The sequence below is a fragment of the Anguilla anguilla genome, chromosome 9 (assembly GCF_013347855.1).
Source record: "Anguilla anguilla isolate fAngAng1 chromosome 9, fAngAng1.pri, whole genome shotgun sequence".
NCBI classification, from domain to species: Eukaryota; Metazoa; Chordata; class Actinopteri; order Anguilliformes; family Anguillidae; genus Anguilla; species Anguilla anguilla.
Window position 1 is genome coordinate 33132095 of NC_049209.1, and position 16566 is coordinate 33148660.

The 16566-nt window shown below is 41.7% G+C and overlaps 1 protein-coding gene across 2 annotated transcripts in view; it reads right to left on the reverse strand.

Moving 5' to 3' along the window:
* The window catches only part of LOC118235729 (A disintegrin and metalloproteinase with thrombospondin motifs 2-like), a 66651-nt gene that overhangs the window by 39130 nt on the left and 10955 nt on the right, over window positions 1–16566 (reverse strand). For both annotated transcript variants that reach the window (XM_035433441.1, XM_035433443.1), the window contains exon 3: window positions 5327–5495. In XM_035433441.1, the coding sequence (XP_035289332.1) occupies window positions 5327–5495 (169 nt within the window). The remainder of the gene's footprint in view (window positions 1–5326; window positions 5496–16566) is intronic.

Genomic DNA, 16566 nt, shown 5'->3' on the forward strand with positions numbered 1-16566 from the left:
ACATTACAATTACCATGGAAATAGCCAAACAGAAAATATAAATTACAGCAAGATTCATCTATTTCGGTAGTATTGTTCAAACCTGCCCAGGGACTACAGATGAAAATTAGCCATTGAGCTGACTCAACTATATGAGGTGCACTAACATCCACATTAAATATTACACATTCTCTCCATTAAAAAAGTAGATTAAATTAATTGAAAAGGAATTAAATTAGACAGAGAAAAAAAATCTGCTGAGAAAATCTATGTAAAGCAAGCTTTTAAATATCTACTGGACCACATTACAACATAAGAACAGATTGTTGATCTGAGAATTAAAACAGAAGATTCTGAAATGTTTCTGTTCGAGTTAGTGCACAGTTTCCTTTTCAAAAAGCCCCAAATCACAGAATACACACAAACACACACACACACATATCTCTACCAGATGGGCCATCTCACTGTTTTGACCATACTGCACCAATTTACATAGTTTTTTCTGAAAGCAGATCTGCTACCAAGACTGTCTAGTTCTCTGTGATAAAATGAGGCTTTTTTGATAATTTTGGAATGTGTGCATGTGTGAGTGTGTGAGTGTGTGTGGGTGGGTGTGTGCGTGTGTTTGTGTGTGTGTGTGCATGTGTGTGTGTGTGTGTGTGTGTGTCTGCATGTGTGAGTGTGTGTGTGGGGAGGGAGTTGCGTCAAATTGGGTCAACTGGGCTGACCTACTCAGGACATACTCAGGTTACTGATGCACTCCCACCAAAGAGCAACACATCACCAAACCAGATGATAGGTTGATAGGGAGGGGACAGACATCATACCCAACTTTAAACCCACTCAATCACAGAAAACAGGTACACACAAATACACACACACAGACACACACACACACACAAAGATGGATGCATCTGTGTATGTGCACATGCACAAGATGTAACGCACACCACTGTTTATCAACAAGGATAACAGCAGGAATATTTTCTAGCGGCACGATTAATTAAGAAAAGGACAAACAAAAAAAGGCAATTAGACATAAATACAGGTGCTGCAGTCCATCACGTCAGTCGATGTAAACAGTTTGCTCCAGCATCTGCATTTATCTCATCTTTTCATCTGACTTGTTAGCTAATGGAGCATCTGGCCCTGGAGTCTGTCGAGGGAATTTTACAACAAAAAAAAAAAGTTTTCTTGTAATCACAACACGAAGAAACCTTGAAATCCACAAACCCATGGGGACACAGAAAATAACAAAATAATATGAGACATTTATCCGTGTTTAGGCCTGATAACTTTTGTAAAATAAATAAATAAATAAATAAAATTGGTGTATTTGCTGCTAAGCAAGGCTTCCATTCAGATTCAGAACTGGTGCAATTGGTGAGGGTGTATTGGCACCCCCTACTGACTACAACATCCTGTTTGGGGCTCCTATCTGTAACTGTCTACAGTAGTTATAGTAACATATATTTGTTTGAAATAAAAAATAGTTAATATTTTATTACTTATAAACAGGGCTCCCATCATGGGGGGGGGGGGGGGGGGGGGGGGGGGGGGGGGGCACTGAGTAAGTAGACCCGGGTCCTGGAGTAGCTGGTCCGTGATTAGTCTGTGAACTACTGGCAACTATCATTGAAAGATATACACAGAGAAATATTTTCCCTGGAACAGGTATTTTTACCCAGTGTCACTGCTTATAACACAGCTCTATAGTTGTTATTTAGAAAAAATAGCACAGCAGTATCGTGAGTGACACTTGATCCCTTTACTGCGTACATAGAAAGACTGCTTGTTGTTTTCTAGGACCAGTTGTCAAGGTTAGGGATGTAATTTTAAGTCATTCACTGATTTGTGTATGCAGTGGCTATAGTATAGCTCACAGCCAGATCACAATCCAAGTCAAAAACATTTCCTTGGTCTTGTTCATTCTAGAGCTACAGTACAAGAAGCAAGTGATGAAAAGCATGAGCATAGATGTGGAATCTTTCAACTACTCTTTAACTTTTAGTAGTTTATAGAGTAAATATGGAGGACTGCATAATAAAATGGCCGTCATTCCAACACGGATCACCGGATGTGGATGTACATACCCTCAAATTAAAGCTGACAGTCTGAAACGTATCTCCTATTGATTGTTTTATTACAGATCCAATGTGCTGGAGTACAGAGCCAAAAACAACAGAAATTGTGTGACCGTCCCAATACTTTTGCATTTAACTGAAGGCCTACTTTATTCATACCCAATGGGGAAATTCACACGGTCACACTGTCAGCTGCAGAACATGGATAAATCATTCACAGGCCGGGATGCACAGTGAGAAAAAGCACAAACGACATAGCAGAAAATTATCCATAAAATTATTAGCAATCATTTAAGCATCAAAGACATGAAACAGACATGTATTTCCCTGGTTCGCAAAATTATTCTAAGGTGAATGTTGATATTGTCAACAGAGAACAAAAAACTTTCTTATTTACTTTTTAACTTATTCCTCACTTATTTATCATTGTGTTACCACTGTATTACTATTAGAGTTTCAGGATATTGATCACCTGCTATAAAAAATTAAAATTATTAAGACATTACAATGTCTGAACAGAGTGAAACAAATACTGTACATAATTACTGTATAGGGGAATGTATTTGTATTGTCAGTTTTACTGTTAAAAATGTCTTCTAGAACTTCTTGCATAAATACCTTGGATGAATTGAGACACGCTTAGAAGGATGAACAGATAACAACCAAATAAAACCCTTGAGTTACTGCTATTCTTGGATATAAGAATTAAGAGATAGGCCACTCTAAGCATCCTTTCTTACTGTGTTGAATCTGAGCATTAGGTAAGACGCCCATACGCAGAGAAACTTGCATAGCATACAGATGAAGAGGGCTAGAAACCTTGAAGAGCCTGAATGGGATGAATGGCCTGTTCTCCACATCGTGCATTTGAAAATGTGAAAGTCAAGTTAAGCACCTTGCTCAAGGGTATGACCAGCGTAAGTGCACAATCTGTGAGTGCAATCTAAAATTCTTGGCTATCTGCCAAATGTATTCACATATACTTGGGGGGGGGGCATTTTATTCCATCCTTAACCATTCTCCTTTCCTCTAAATAACTTCTTGTAACTCCCAATGTACTGTATAAGTGTGCACATGCATTATAACTTAATAACATGAGAACAGAAGAGTGGCTGATGATGAGAATGAACCACTCAGGTTATCTGGGCTTGTTATTTCATTTGCATTGGATTTATGTGACAACTTTGGGGATGATTGGAAAAATAAAGTCGGGACTAATCAAAGGTCACCCTGATTATGAATGGTAGTTTGCACTGATGAGTTATTACCCCATGAAGGGTAGGATGGCACTCATGGAATGCCAGTTTCTCCTCCAATCAGCAGGGGGCGCTGTGTGGCCTGTAGGGTGTGAAATAGCCAGTAGCTTACAGGTGAGTTTATGGAGGAGTGTGCACACTTCAACTACAATACTCCTGGCACAGGTGTGGCCCAATTTGAAGAGCCAATTTGAAATTAGTCAGAAACAAACAAAAAAAAAAGAGAGCAAATCAACAATCCCCCGTTGTAGAGGCGATTTATAACTCACAGGGGAATAAATGTAGTTTAAAACAGCGGTGCTTAAGTGAAGTCACTATTGACTGGCGCAAGGACAGGTCACAGAGAGTGCATTGCTCCTTGCGTAATGAGGTGGCCCAAGCTTTTTAAGCCACATCATTGATCCAGCCGTTCTCATTAGCTAATACACAACTTCAAAAGAAGGCTAGGAGGCCGGCTGCTTCTGTGTGGGCATGTGTATGTGTGTGCAAGGAGGTCGGCGTGTGCTTGTGTGTGTTGTGTATGCATATGTTTAGGTGTCTTTATGTCTATTTTCTTACACACCTAGGCACACATATGAAGACAAGAGGACACACACACGCATGCAGGCACACACATGCACACACGTGCAAACGCGCAGACACACGCAGAGTAACGTGCCGAAAAGGGATACAGAAATGCTGGACCATCAGGCAAAGTAACGGCGCAGAGAACCCGACAGTCTCCGCTAGATATCGGACTCCTTCAGGAGAATCCGACATCGTTCGTTTCCATGGAAACTCCCAACAGGTTGCGTTCCTCTCCTTTTTTTCCCGGTCTTAAGTAATGATGAGATGTGCAGGAGAAGACACCGCGCGCGCTCAGAATAGCGAGATCAGCACACTCGGGCTCCGACGCCCACGGAAAGACTCGCAACGGTGTCCTCCAGTCGCCGTAGTGTCCTTTTCCAGAGCTGTCGAGCTGCCACATCTCCCCTCTCCCTCGGCCTGTTCTTTTTTCAGTGTTAAACAAGCTGCGACAACGACGGTCCGTTCGTGACACCAGGTGGTTTTTAATACGGTATAGCTGTATATCTCTTCCAATAACTTCTCTCCTTAAAGACTATTTAATGACATCTCACAAGAAACAACAAGGATTGAGTGAAAATCAGTGAAGATTACGGTACGGAAGGAAATGTTCCTTGAATATGATTTATGAAGGAAGTTTTTCTAAAGATAATGCATTTAGCCACCATTTAACGTTTGACATTTTGCCAACAGGATTTCTTGAGGTGCTAATTTTAGCAGTGTCCTTTACACGGACAACTGGCCCTGAAAATGCCACCCCCCCCCCCCCATGCCCCACACCTCGGCACCACCCATAAACCTCCTGATGTGTCATATACACATGGCAGCAAACTCAAACACTCCTTTCTTCACAGTCCCTCGATGAACGCCGAACCAGCAGCACACAGATGGCTCAGGTTAACCCACTGTTGTGCCCGGAATGCTCTGTAACACAGATCCACTGCAGCCCATGAACACTGCCTAGCACAGTGCCTACTTCTTCTACCGGGTCCTACACAACACAGGTCCTTTACTATACTTACTGCCCAAAGGCAGAGAAACAGGGGTGCACTTTCCACAAGTTTCAGCAGTACCCAGGGGAAGCCATTTCAGTAGGTGGACAAGAGCTATGCACTTGTGATCTTTTTGTGATTTTGTAAAGTTGACCCAGACCAAAGCAACGCATTGGGGGCATGCAACCAGCTTCTGACCCTCACTGCTGTGAGAGCTGCGAGGTCCCTGAGTTGAACACAGATCTCACTGATCCACAGATGGAGCCGGAGCTGCAGCCGAACCCAAAACTGTGGATTTGTAGAGAACTGTTACAGCGCCAGCAATGCTATTAGCAGTACAAAAAGTAGCAACAGGCACAGAAACAGTTATAGTAGTTCTGTTGCTGTGCCCTGTCCCTCATAGACTGGCGTCACAATGATAGAGGCAAAGGAGTATGGGAGGAACTCTGACCTGGGGAGGGAAAGTCGACAGGGTGATTGGCAGGAGGCCTCTTGACGGCTGAGGAGCGGTACACTATGTGGGGCCGGCCGCCCCGCCCTTCCTCCTCCCCCGTTATCTGACCCCCCCGCTCCAGGGGCTCGATGAAGTATTCCTCCTGCTCTGTCCTGATCATCCCAGCCTGAGAGAGAGAGAAAGGGGGGGGGGGGATAATAAAGAGAATGAGGAGGGAGACAGATGAAGATAAATAGTGCCAGCATTAATCCCATGGTTCTTCAGCCTGAGTCAAACCAAGCAATGCACGTTATTGCATCTGCAGGCTGAGCAAAGGTAAAATTTCTCTGTTATTGGAACAATAAATAAATCATATTCCATGCAAGACAGAGAATGGAAACTATATGAATAATACTTGACATATGGCACTTAAGTAACTGGAAGGCATTACGTTTTAACAAGTTGGAATCTTCATCATTATGCAAAATGAAGTTTACCTTTGTCCCATTGCTAGATTTTAACTTACAACCATATTATTATAAACCTGCATTCCTAACTACTAGCATCATACCAAAACACCACTGAGACCATAATGTGATCACTGCTATTAATTGAAAAACTTGCAGCCCAGATAATATAATGGTCTAGTGACTGTACAGTGAAGCCCTACATTATATTATTCAGATGCTTTTAATGAACGAGGCCACACATATCTGACCCTGGTGTTGTGGTGGCAGAACAGTTCATGAAGTCACAATGAACACATTCCCTTCAGTCCCAGAAAAAATAAATCCAAAACAACACCCCCCTCCAAGCCCCTCGGCCCTAAATTCTGCTGTCTCTTCACTCTTTTTGTCTCCCTGCTCACTGTTCACCTTGTCAAGAGTGCAGTGGGCCATAAACATCATCATAAACAAGGGCACTCCTGCATCCTCAAAGCCATTAAAGCTGCTGCTGTTATGTGTCTATTTGTTTTTCTTTTAGGTAAGAATATTCCAAGTAAAGCAGCCCAGTAAAGGTCTACAGTCATCTCATATACACTCAAGATTCATCTTTTGGAGTAATAGAACCCCCCTTCCCCCCACACCCACAGCACCACCCCCACAGGCTTATACCCTTTAAAGGTGTGGAGTGTTGGGGACAGGAGGAGGTGATGTGTGATGGGTGTGTTTATCACTTCTATAAACATTTGAAAACCAGGGGTCTGTCCGGTCAGGCGTGTGTGAGTGTGTGTGTGTCTGAGTGAATTGGTGAATGTGTGTGTGAGTGAGTGTGTGTGTGCATGTGTGCCTGTATCTGTGCATGTGTGTGTGAGTGAGTGTGTGTGTGCATGTGTGCCTGTGTCTGTGCATGTGTGTGTGTATGTGCATATGCTTGCATTTGTGCAGAAGAAGGGGTAACAGCTATCAGCAGTCACATATTTAGCACACAATTCCACAAGAAATATCTATATATTCAACAATTTATGTGCCTATTCAACAAATTTTCTTTCCATTGTTGTACACCTTATATTCCTCGAAAAGCATAATTCTCTGGTGAGCAGCACAGATACAGAATTGCTCATTTATTGAGCATAGGAAGCAAGCAGTGACAAACATTTTTCAGTTTCTTTCTTTTGCTTTCTGGGGATGCAGCTACAATGTGTACAACCCCATTAGCTCAACATTTGTTTTTATAAACACTTAATAGAATCCATATAAATATGACATGATTGTTTAAATTAGATAGAATCCACTTCTATACAGAGCAGAAAGCCATACGCCTCCCTGGAATACTTCAGTGCTGTTTTCCATACTGCAGGTGAGTTTGATGGTTGATCAAAGCAGGCAGCTTGCATAAGGGAGAAGCTCTACCAGCGTCTCACAGGCAGGATGTGATTTCATTAACTGCTAATGTACGAGAGTGATGCTGCGGGGGGGGGGGGGGCACCGAGATTTCTAGAGAAAATTGTTCTGCTTTTAACGAGTGAGAGGCTATGTAAAATATACAAATTATAAGTAAGTATACTGATAATTCAGCACAACTGTCTTACTTCCTGTGTGTGTAGGTGAGTGTGTGTGTGTGCGTGCGTGCATGTGTATGTGTGTGTGTGAGTGTATATGTGTGAATGAAAGTGAGTGTGTGTTTATGTGTGTGTGTGTGAGTAAATGAGTGAGTGTGTGTGTGTGTATGTGTGTGTGTGTGTGTGTAGATAGTGCCCTCTGGAATTGTTGGTACCCTTGGTAAAGATGAGCTAAAAAGGGTAAGAAAAAAATGTCACTGTTGAAACAGATGGATTTTATACACAAATTATGAGAGAAATCTAACCATTAATTGAGGTAAAATTTCTCAAATAAAAAAAGTGAGGAGGATGGTTTGACAGCCAAAAAAATCTCAGAGGACCCCAGTTCAAGAACTGCAGAAGTTGGCTGCATTTTGGGGTCACAAAGTCTCCAAAACAACTATTAGATGCCACATCCATGCCAGCAAGCAATTTGGAAGGCTTGGCAGGAAAAAACTCCTGCTGCCATTAAACCACAAACATAAGTGCCTGGAGTTTGATGAACGTTATTGGAACTGTGAGGCTGCTCTGGTTCCAAAGCCACAGGGGAATTTTTTAGGATACGTGCCATGGACTCTCGTCAAGCACGGGGAGATTTTAGACCAGGATCTGGCCGCCTCTGCCAGAAGGTTCAAAGCCGGGCCATGGCTGGATCTTCCAACTGGACAGTGATCCAAAGCATTCCTCCAAGTCCACAAAAAAATGTTAACTGATCACAGATTCAAGCTTTTCTAATGGCCATCCCAGTCCCTTCAGCAAAACCCCATTGAAAACCTGTTGGGAGAGCTGAAGAGAAGAGTCCATAAGTGAAAACCAAGGACTCTGACTGACCTGGGGAGATTCTGCATTGTCAAACTGCTTCTGACAACTTTGTTTATCTTAAACAGCTTCCAGCACTGTTAATTAATAAATGCACATGTTGATGTGGTGAGAGGTGAATTAAAATGTGTGTTTTACTGTGTGCAAGAAATGTCCATTATTTTCTTTTCATGATGTGATTGATTGTAGACGGACCCAACAAATAGGTATTTAGAGACATGCACTTCCAGTTAAAATTGTTTTTTTTTTTTTTTTAATCATTGCATTTATTTCCATTTAATGCTGAAGGTGTTGTGTGAATAATACATTTTCTTTAATAACATGGGAATTCCGAGATTTACCAAGGAATGAAGAGATTATCTTCAAACATCACGTCTCATGCTGTAGAATGTTTGCAAGGCTAATATTTTTTTTTTTCTTGTTTTTTTTTTAAAGAACCCCAGTAGCACCCCAGCCAAAGGTGTTTAAACAATAACTCCATTTCACAAACTGCAATTTCTTTGACAGTTCACCATTTAATAAGCATATTTTTTGTTTGTTTCGAGGGTTATAATCGCATAAAGACACTGTAAGATGTTTGCTCCTATTTTTAGTGATACAAAAAGCCAAACATAAAAATCAAAACAAGGCATATATTCTAGTGAGATCCAATGGTCTGATTATTGTTTTATTTCAATTAAGGCCTCCTGTTCACATCACACTTTCTCAGTGAAGCCCACATATTCACCAATCTGTCACAAGAGCGAGTCACAGACCAAAGGGAAGTGAAAAGGAAAGGTAACTTTTAAAACATTTGAATTTCTGAAGATTCATCCTGGCTTTTTAAAAATCTAAAATGTAGCTTTTCAAAAAAGAGGGATCAGACACGAAAATGACTAGAGTGGAGTATTTGATTAGCGGGAGTAAGGTCTACAGACTTTGTACGCAGGCTGAAATGTTTTGACATTACAGCGGTGTCGGTGGAGATATGAAATTCATTGGGAAAGGGAAAATGCAGCATTTTTTAAAACCACCTCAGCAGCGCACGTCCCCCTTGGCTTCCCTCGGGTTTGGAGCGAGACGGGGCAGGCTGACTGTGATCAGACACACTGTCACACACCCACAGCTGAACTCACTACGAAAATGAAATGTCGTTATGTGTTAACGGGCTTTTTATTTGTCAAATTTGCCTCGCTTCCCATATACTTTCTGGGATATCCTTTAATCCGGGTTGTGCATGGCCAAGCAGAACCTAGTATTGACCCTAAGGTACAAGTGATCAACTGGAAAGGAAGGCTACAGTTTGAGAGGCTGTTTTCCTGCAATCTGTAACATAATCCAGAATTATGTGATTGGTCAATGATGAATTAGCTGGCATCACTGTCCCCCCCCCCCCCCATCCAAGATCATGATTCATAAAATATAACCAACCAATGGTTTATTGCTGTCCAACCTTTTATGGGTCATTAAAAAACAAATTTGTATTAATATAGATTTCTTCAAAAAATTTAATAGTGAGCCAGGGAAGTCACAGACAATTTTGATCAAGACCAGTTAGTCTAATTAAAGACACATTTGACCTGAGGATGACATTTTTCAGAAACCACATCAAGTACAATATTTTATGTGAATTCTTCTCAATTTATGCAGTTCAGACCTGATATTATCAACCTTTTTTACAGTGAGGGTTCTCGGTTACAAGGTGATCATTTTAGGGGATTTTGAGAAGAATATGTTTGGAAACCCCATGTATAAATCGATATCATATCACACATAAATGGCATGAGGTGCTTTATGTGAAGCGGCCTACAAACATGTCTGTGGATGGGCATAAATGTTGCACACATTCATATGCAGAGTCACTCATAAACCAAAGTGAATAAGGACACTCAATTAGTTTAACACAAGTAATACAGACAGAAAAAACACATAGAAGGATAACTGTGAGGTGTGTTTTAACTGTTTGGACCAGAGGGGTACAACAGGTTGTCCTTCCATTAGACCCCTTCTGAGAGCCTTTCCAAATCCAGTGATCTAAGGTCAGGGGTGCTGCATGTGCCAAGACCAGAGCAGAGTCTCTCTTTCGGGACGAGTTTTCCGACAACTGCAGTCTATCATTTCTTCTGGAACGAAACACAGGAAACATATTTCTGAGATAAGAGCTCCAAAAATTAGCCTCTGCAAAAAGAGGCCTTGGGTTTCAGCGACTCTGTGTTACCTTCAGCTCTTCTTGGTGCTGAAAACCAGGCCAAAGTGTGTGAGCTCTCCATCGGAGAGACTACACCTGACCGAGTAACACGTGTTTGCTTTGTCATCTGCAGAGAGTAAAAATGCTTTTTTTCCTTCTCTAAGCTTTGGAAGTTTGAATTTGAATCACCTAAAATAGACTGACTTTGCATGGCCATGACTGTAACAGGAAGGACTCAAGCTTCTCTCTCCTTAATCCTTTGATAGAGGAGACCAGTCAATCAGGTAACGCAACACCAGAGAACCTTGTGCATGATGAACTGATTCATTTAATTTTTTCTAAGGCAATGACAGGAAGGACAGAAGAATAGAGGGGAAGTAAGTTAACATTATTATGTATGCAGTCCTGCAAGAAGTTTTCCTGGAAAAAAGCGACTTTTTCATGTTTGCTTTTTCCATCTGTTGAACTCCAGCAGCAACAGAGAATGCGTCACGAGGGACCAGATATGCTTCCAGTAAAACGCTTCCTCTTCAACCCAAACAAAAGCTGCTTAACCTGTTTTCACAATTTCTGCCAAAATATCTCTGCCTTTCATTGGCTCGTTTACAGAGGACTTTTCCACGTTTTCAGTGCGAATGGGTGACTTTCACAAGGTCCAAAAAAAAAGAAAATACAACTGCATTCCATTATAAGCAATCATTTATCCTGATTCTACCCCAAAACCTTCTCCTCTCTGAGTGAGGCTACTGATGGGTGCATTTTGTACCACACCAGGGTCTGAAATCGCCCAACTTTTCATGGGACCGACCCCATAAACTTGCACCAAAATCCATGTGATTAAGGCATGGAAGAGCAACAAATCATGGCCATGAGAAAAGGCATTGTCACAGGAAAGCTTTGGTTTGCGAGGTATTTTAAATAGCTCCCAACGTCTTTCAAACGTGGCGGCTGGGTAGCTTATCCAACTGAGGCACCACATTGCCATACATGGATGAGCACTATTTGTCCCGATGGTTCGGGATCAAATTCAGACCATGAAAGTGACAACTGTGACTGGCAGTTCCACAGGACAGCATGCGATTGGTTGCAGCATCGCCCATTGATTGGAGGATTACAGTCAGTCAGGATGACAGTATCTCATTGCACAATAGAGATCTCCACTAGTCAATTGCCTGATCACCAGTCCACCTGTTAACCTGCCCATTAAATGGCTTCCTACAACTCAGGTCTGTACAAAACCAGTGCAGTCTGCACTGCGACCTCCAGTGCTTCGGAAGCAAACTGCAGTGTTTTAGAAGCTGTGGCTAACATTATGTGCTACGAAGGAGAGCACATGCTGGTCTCCGCTCTCTTGAGTCAAAAGCGGAGGTTTGAGGCAATAAACACTGAAAAAAAAATATGACTGGGAACCTCAAACCCCAACCACAGAGTGAAACCCAAACCTCAATCCGAAGCTAAACATACAGTAAATCTGCTTCTCCGGGGGGAGGAAGTCGACCTGCCCAAGATTTATGCATTGTGAGGTTTTGACATGAGCTTTGACATTGAGTTTCATTCGTTCATTCATTCACTCATTCATTCACTCGGGCATGAATTCATTAATTCACTCGGTCATTCGTCCATTCATTTACTCTGTCATTCATCCATTCATTCATTCACTCGGTCATTCTTCATTCATTCATTAATTTATTCATTCATTCATTCATTCATTCATTCATTCCACCAAGAGGACACAGGGGCCGGAATCAGTACCAAGAGCAGGGAGAAAGGAGAGGAGGAGAGCAATTCCAGTTCATAAAGCAAAATGAAAAATGAGGAGGGCACAGTGGAGCTATTCATCACCCCCACAGCCTGGTTATTAAAGCTGGGGCACTCCACCTATGATATCCAGTCTCTGTTCATTTCAGTGGCATCTGTGATGCTCTCCACACAGGAGAGTGTTTCTTTCCTCAATATTTCTGAGCCAACCGCGCTCACAGGGGAGGGGTTTTTAATTGCCTGTCATCTGCAATAACCTTCTCTTAAGCCGCCTTCTCTATAGTCCACCGACGCATCTCACTCCCACAAAAATAAAAAAAAAACTGAATAACTGAAAACAGAAAGTGTTTTTTTTACAAAAACGCAGACAGGAAATATGGCTGAATGCCCGTGAATGGCCTGTTACATTTTGAATGTGGCTCCATTTTGGGTCTGTTTTACACAGCTCTTCGGCCTGAATGCTGCTTCCTTGCCAGCCTGTCTGGGAAATGCAGCTACATCCAGCCTGTCATCCTGGTCTGGCTCTATGGGCCAGCGGTAAATGCCCTGTCCTTCAGGCTGGCTGGCCCTCTGAGCCACACAGGATTAAGGCACAATATTGCATCAGATAATTGCTGTCTTTGGATAAATGCCACGCCTGTACGGATGCCTGGACTTTGCAGACACTTATTATTAATAAATGCTGCACTCAAGAAACGGTGCTTTGTGAAAGACCACATATATTACATGCTTGATGCCGTATTGCATAATTACAAAAGTACCCACAAGAGTCCATGTTAAAGAAGAGGAAAATTACTTTAAATTGCAAATAAAATGAATAACTACTCTTCCTAAAAAAAATTGTTTTTCTTTTGACCCCTGAGGGAGGTAATGGTTTAATCAAACTAATGGCATCCAAAAGCAGAGAACCCACCAGGGTTAATGACACCAGGTCAAAACATACCTTTCCAATATATTCTGCTGAACTGGATATTTGGCTGCTTGTCTGTGAGGTTTTTAAGCATCGCATGTGTATTTACCTGACACATTTCAGTACAGATACAGGGTTCCCATTTTAAAAGGTTGTAAGTGCCAAGAACAGTCAACATGCATATGACAAATGTTGCTGATCCATTCATGCTAATAGATTTTCAGATTTCTTTTTTAAAGAAACAGAGCCTGACCATTTTGGTCAACTGATTGTTTTGATTTGATAAAAACGAGCCTGTCCGTCATGATTTCTCTGACCTCATTCACTAAATCTGCCTTCTTACTTTTTGCTAACTGCATTAACCCAAGACGCCGCTTGTACAGATAAGATGGAACATTGCAACAGCTGATTTAGTGTAGATATAAGGCTTGCATTAATTTATGAATGCCAGACCAAACATCATTTACATAAATCATCACTCCAAGAAGCGTGACATATTGCTATCACGTTGGCTATTTAGCAGACAAATATCATTTATTGGTTGGCTAGTAACCAAGTAAGTAAATAAGAACAAAAATATGATGGGGGCATGTTCTTCATTTAAAAAACAGAAAAGTGATCAGTTCAGTCCAAAAAGGGGTAATGCTATCATTCGCTTCATTAATTACACAATGTACAGACAAATTCAAAGAAAGATGGTCCACAGTTTTAGTCAGTCTAGTTTGGTTGCTGTGGCTAAGAGGCTGGTGAAAACCAGGCTAACATTGGTTTACCTGGAGAGTCTGCAAGTGTCCCCGCCCCCCCCCCCCCCCCCCCCCATTGGTGATGACACAAACAATGCCATTGTTCCATAAGCACATTTGGCTTAATTGTTAGAGCTGCTGATTGGGTTTAAAAAAATAATGCAAAAAGAAAATACATGTTAAAGGAACGTTACGTAATCTTCTGCCTAAAGTATTTTGCATGCAGACTATTCTCTCTATGCTCAAGCGTCGGAATTCTACCCTTCATCCCGAAGGGTAGAAGTCAAACACTCCCAGAACGACAGAACAGGGCTGACAGATGCATATAAATATTTAACCGCTGGACAGCCACCACAGTGAAGCATCTTTCAAAGAAGGCAGGACGTGAACAGCCTGCACACACACTCACACACACGCACATAAGCACACACACACGTACGCACACATGAATGCATGTACACATGCACACGCGCACACACACACACACACACATGCACACACATATATACATTACTAGAGCTTAATTGCAATGATAATGTAAAGAAACTGCTCTTAACCCATTAAAGCCCAGATTTTTCCCAGAGATTTCCTACATAAGCATCTATAGTCAACCAAAAAATATTCACTGATGGAAAAAGAGTGGTAGAGACTTCGGCAACTTTAGTTGCCCATGGGCTTAAAATCAATTCAATATTGATATTTAATTGTGTCAGAGATAGATAGATACGTAGATAGACAGATAGATAGATAGAGAGAGAGAGAGAGAGAGAGAGAGAATTGGAGAGAATTGACAGCTCTCCTCTCTGAGGCATACATTGGCAAATTTTGTGAAGCTTTGGGACTGCAGTAAGATGCATGTAAAATAAAGTGGCATTTCATTTACATGGACACAACTTTTTTTCATTCTAGCCATTAGTGTTTCTGTTGGCTGTGTTCAGTGACTTTCATGTCTATCTGCCCATTAAATCTTCATTAAGATGAGTTATGCTCATTAGAACTCAGAAATCCACTACAGCTGAGATTGGGCTTTTGCTGAGTCGTAGTTTTGATAAGCAAGGAAAAAACATTTGTCAGTCTTTTTAGTCCACTTCAAAGTAACGTCCATTCTGAGACCCATTTCTTTTTTATTGCTTTTTTATTGTTTTTTGTTTGTTTTTGTCTGACCCTGATCTCCTGTTTCTATGATGATGAGCGGCTGGAGGTGGATGTTTCCTTTATTAAAAAAATACCTTGCAGTACAACAAATATAGTGTCAGGATTATACCTTACAAAGCAAATACAAAGCAAAAATCCATTTACTTAATACGGACAGACATACAGTCCACAAGGCTAACACGACCACAACCCTAGCAACACTGTTACCTGTAATAATAGTACCAACAACAACAATGCCATCACCAACAACAGCACCACAACCAACACCAAACCACAAGCCACAGTCCAAAATCTCACCTGCTGAAATGGTGCCTCGGCTCAAAAAACCATAAACATTTGAACATTTATTCTGGGTAGAATGCCCCTACTTTTATAACCTTTGACATTATAATGTACAGTACTGTATGCTCAGAAACATCCATCAATCCATCCATTATCTAACCCGCTTAGGCTTATCCCAAGATGCATTGGACAAGAGGCAGGAATATACCCTGGACAAGTCCACCCAGGAAATATTTATTGCAGAGCAAACACACTATTCACTCACACCTACAGGCAATTCAGACTCTCCAGTTGGCCTAACCTGCATGTCTTTGGACTGTGGGTCTAGGGGAGAACATGGGCATTGACCCTGGGGCCTTCTTGCTATGTGGCGACAGTGCTATTCACTGCACCACCGTGCCACCCACTGCTCTCCCTTGCACCCACCATGGCACCACCGTTATGTTGTAGCTTTATGTAATGACTAGGGCTATTTGCTGTGCCATGGATAACATCTGAGACTGGCATTCTACCTGCTCTTTGCTTTAATATTTTTCTTTTGAATATTATTCTGAAGTGTCCAATAAATGCAAACAGAAACATAACACGTATATTTATAGCGTACAGTATGTGTAACATATGAGGGTAAATGTAAACCACAAAAATATTGCCACTACCACCAAAGACAACAACATTAACGTAAATACAAGTACCACCAGAACCCTGCAACAACACCAGGCACAGCAGCAGGTGATCTGGACTGAAATATACTGTGGCTACTGTTTCCTCACACAGACCCAATGCATCTAGGCTCCCTGTACCCAAACTCTGTTTAACAGCATTATTTTTGTAGCGCAGTCTTAGCTCGTAATTTAACAGTAGATGCATTGTCAGGTTGACTGAATATGATTTTTGTGATTATTGACAATGCTAGCAGGACAGCTGGTTCAAAGACTTCTTGCTACTCTGCTACTGACAAGGAGTTTCTTTTTTTAACGTTGTTCATGCTCTTATTTATCCTAGTGAAGGCACATAGGCACTTCATTTTTACATGCTACTGTGAATAAAACCTGAATAAATACAATGTCCCAACAGTGAAAAAAACATTAACAACTATGGGACAAAATACCCTAAAAATGAAAAAAAATAAAATAAAACGCTACTGTGCCTCTCAAAAGCAGTCCACCACACCTCGAAATGCAGCTCTAGACCCCCCAACGCTCTCTGCCTGACCGGGACGCAACCTGGCAACCTCAGCCCAACCGGACTTCTGTCTGGGGCTCCTGCTCGCGGAACCATCTGGAAGGTCCCAGCAGGCCCATCCTTACGGGACAGCGGGTTGACATTTCCCCACGACCAAACGGACAGAACAGTCCTTGGCTCAGATCCAAAACTCCTCTTTTT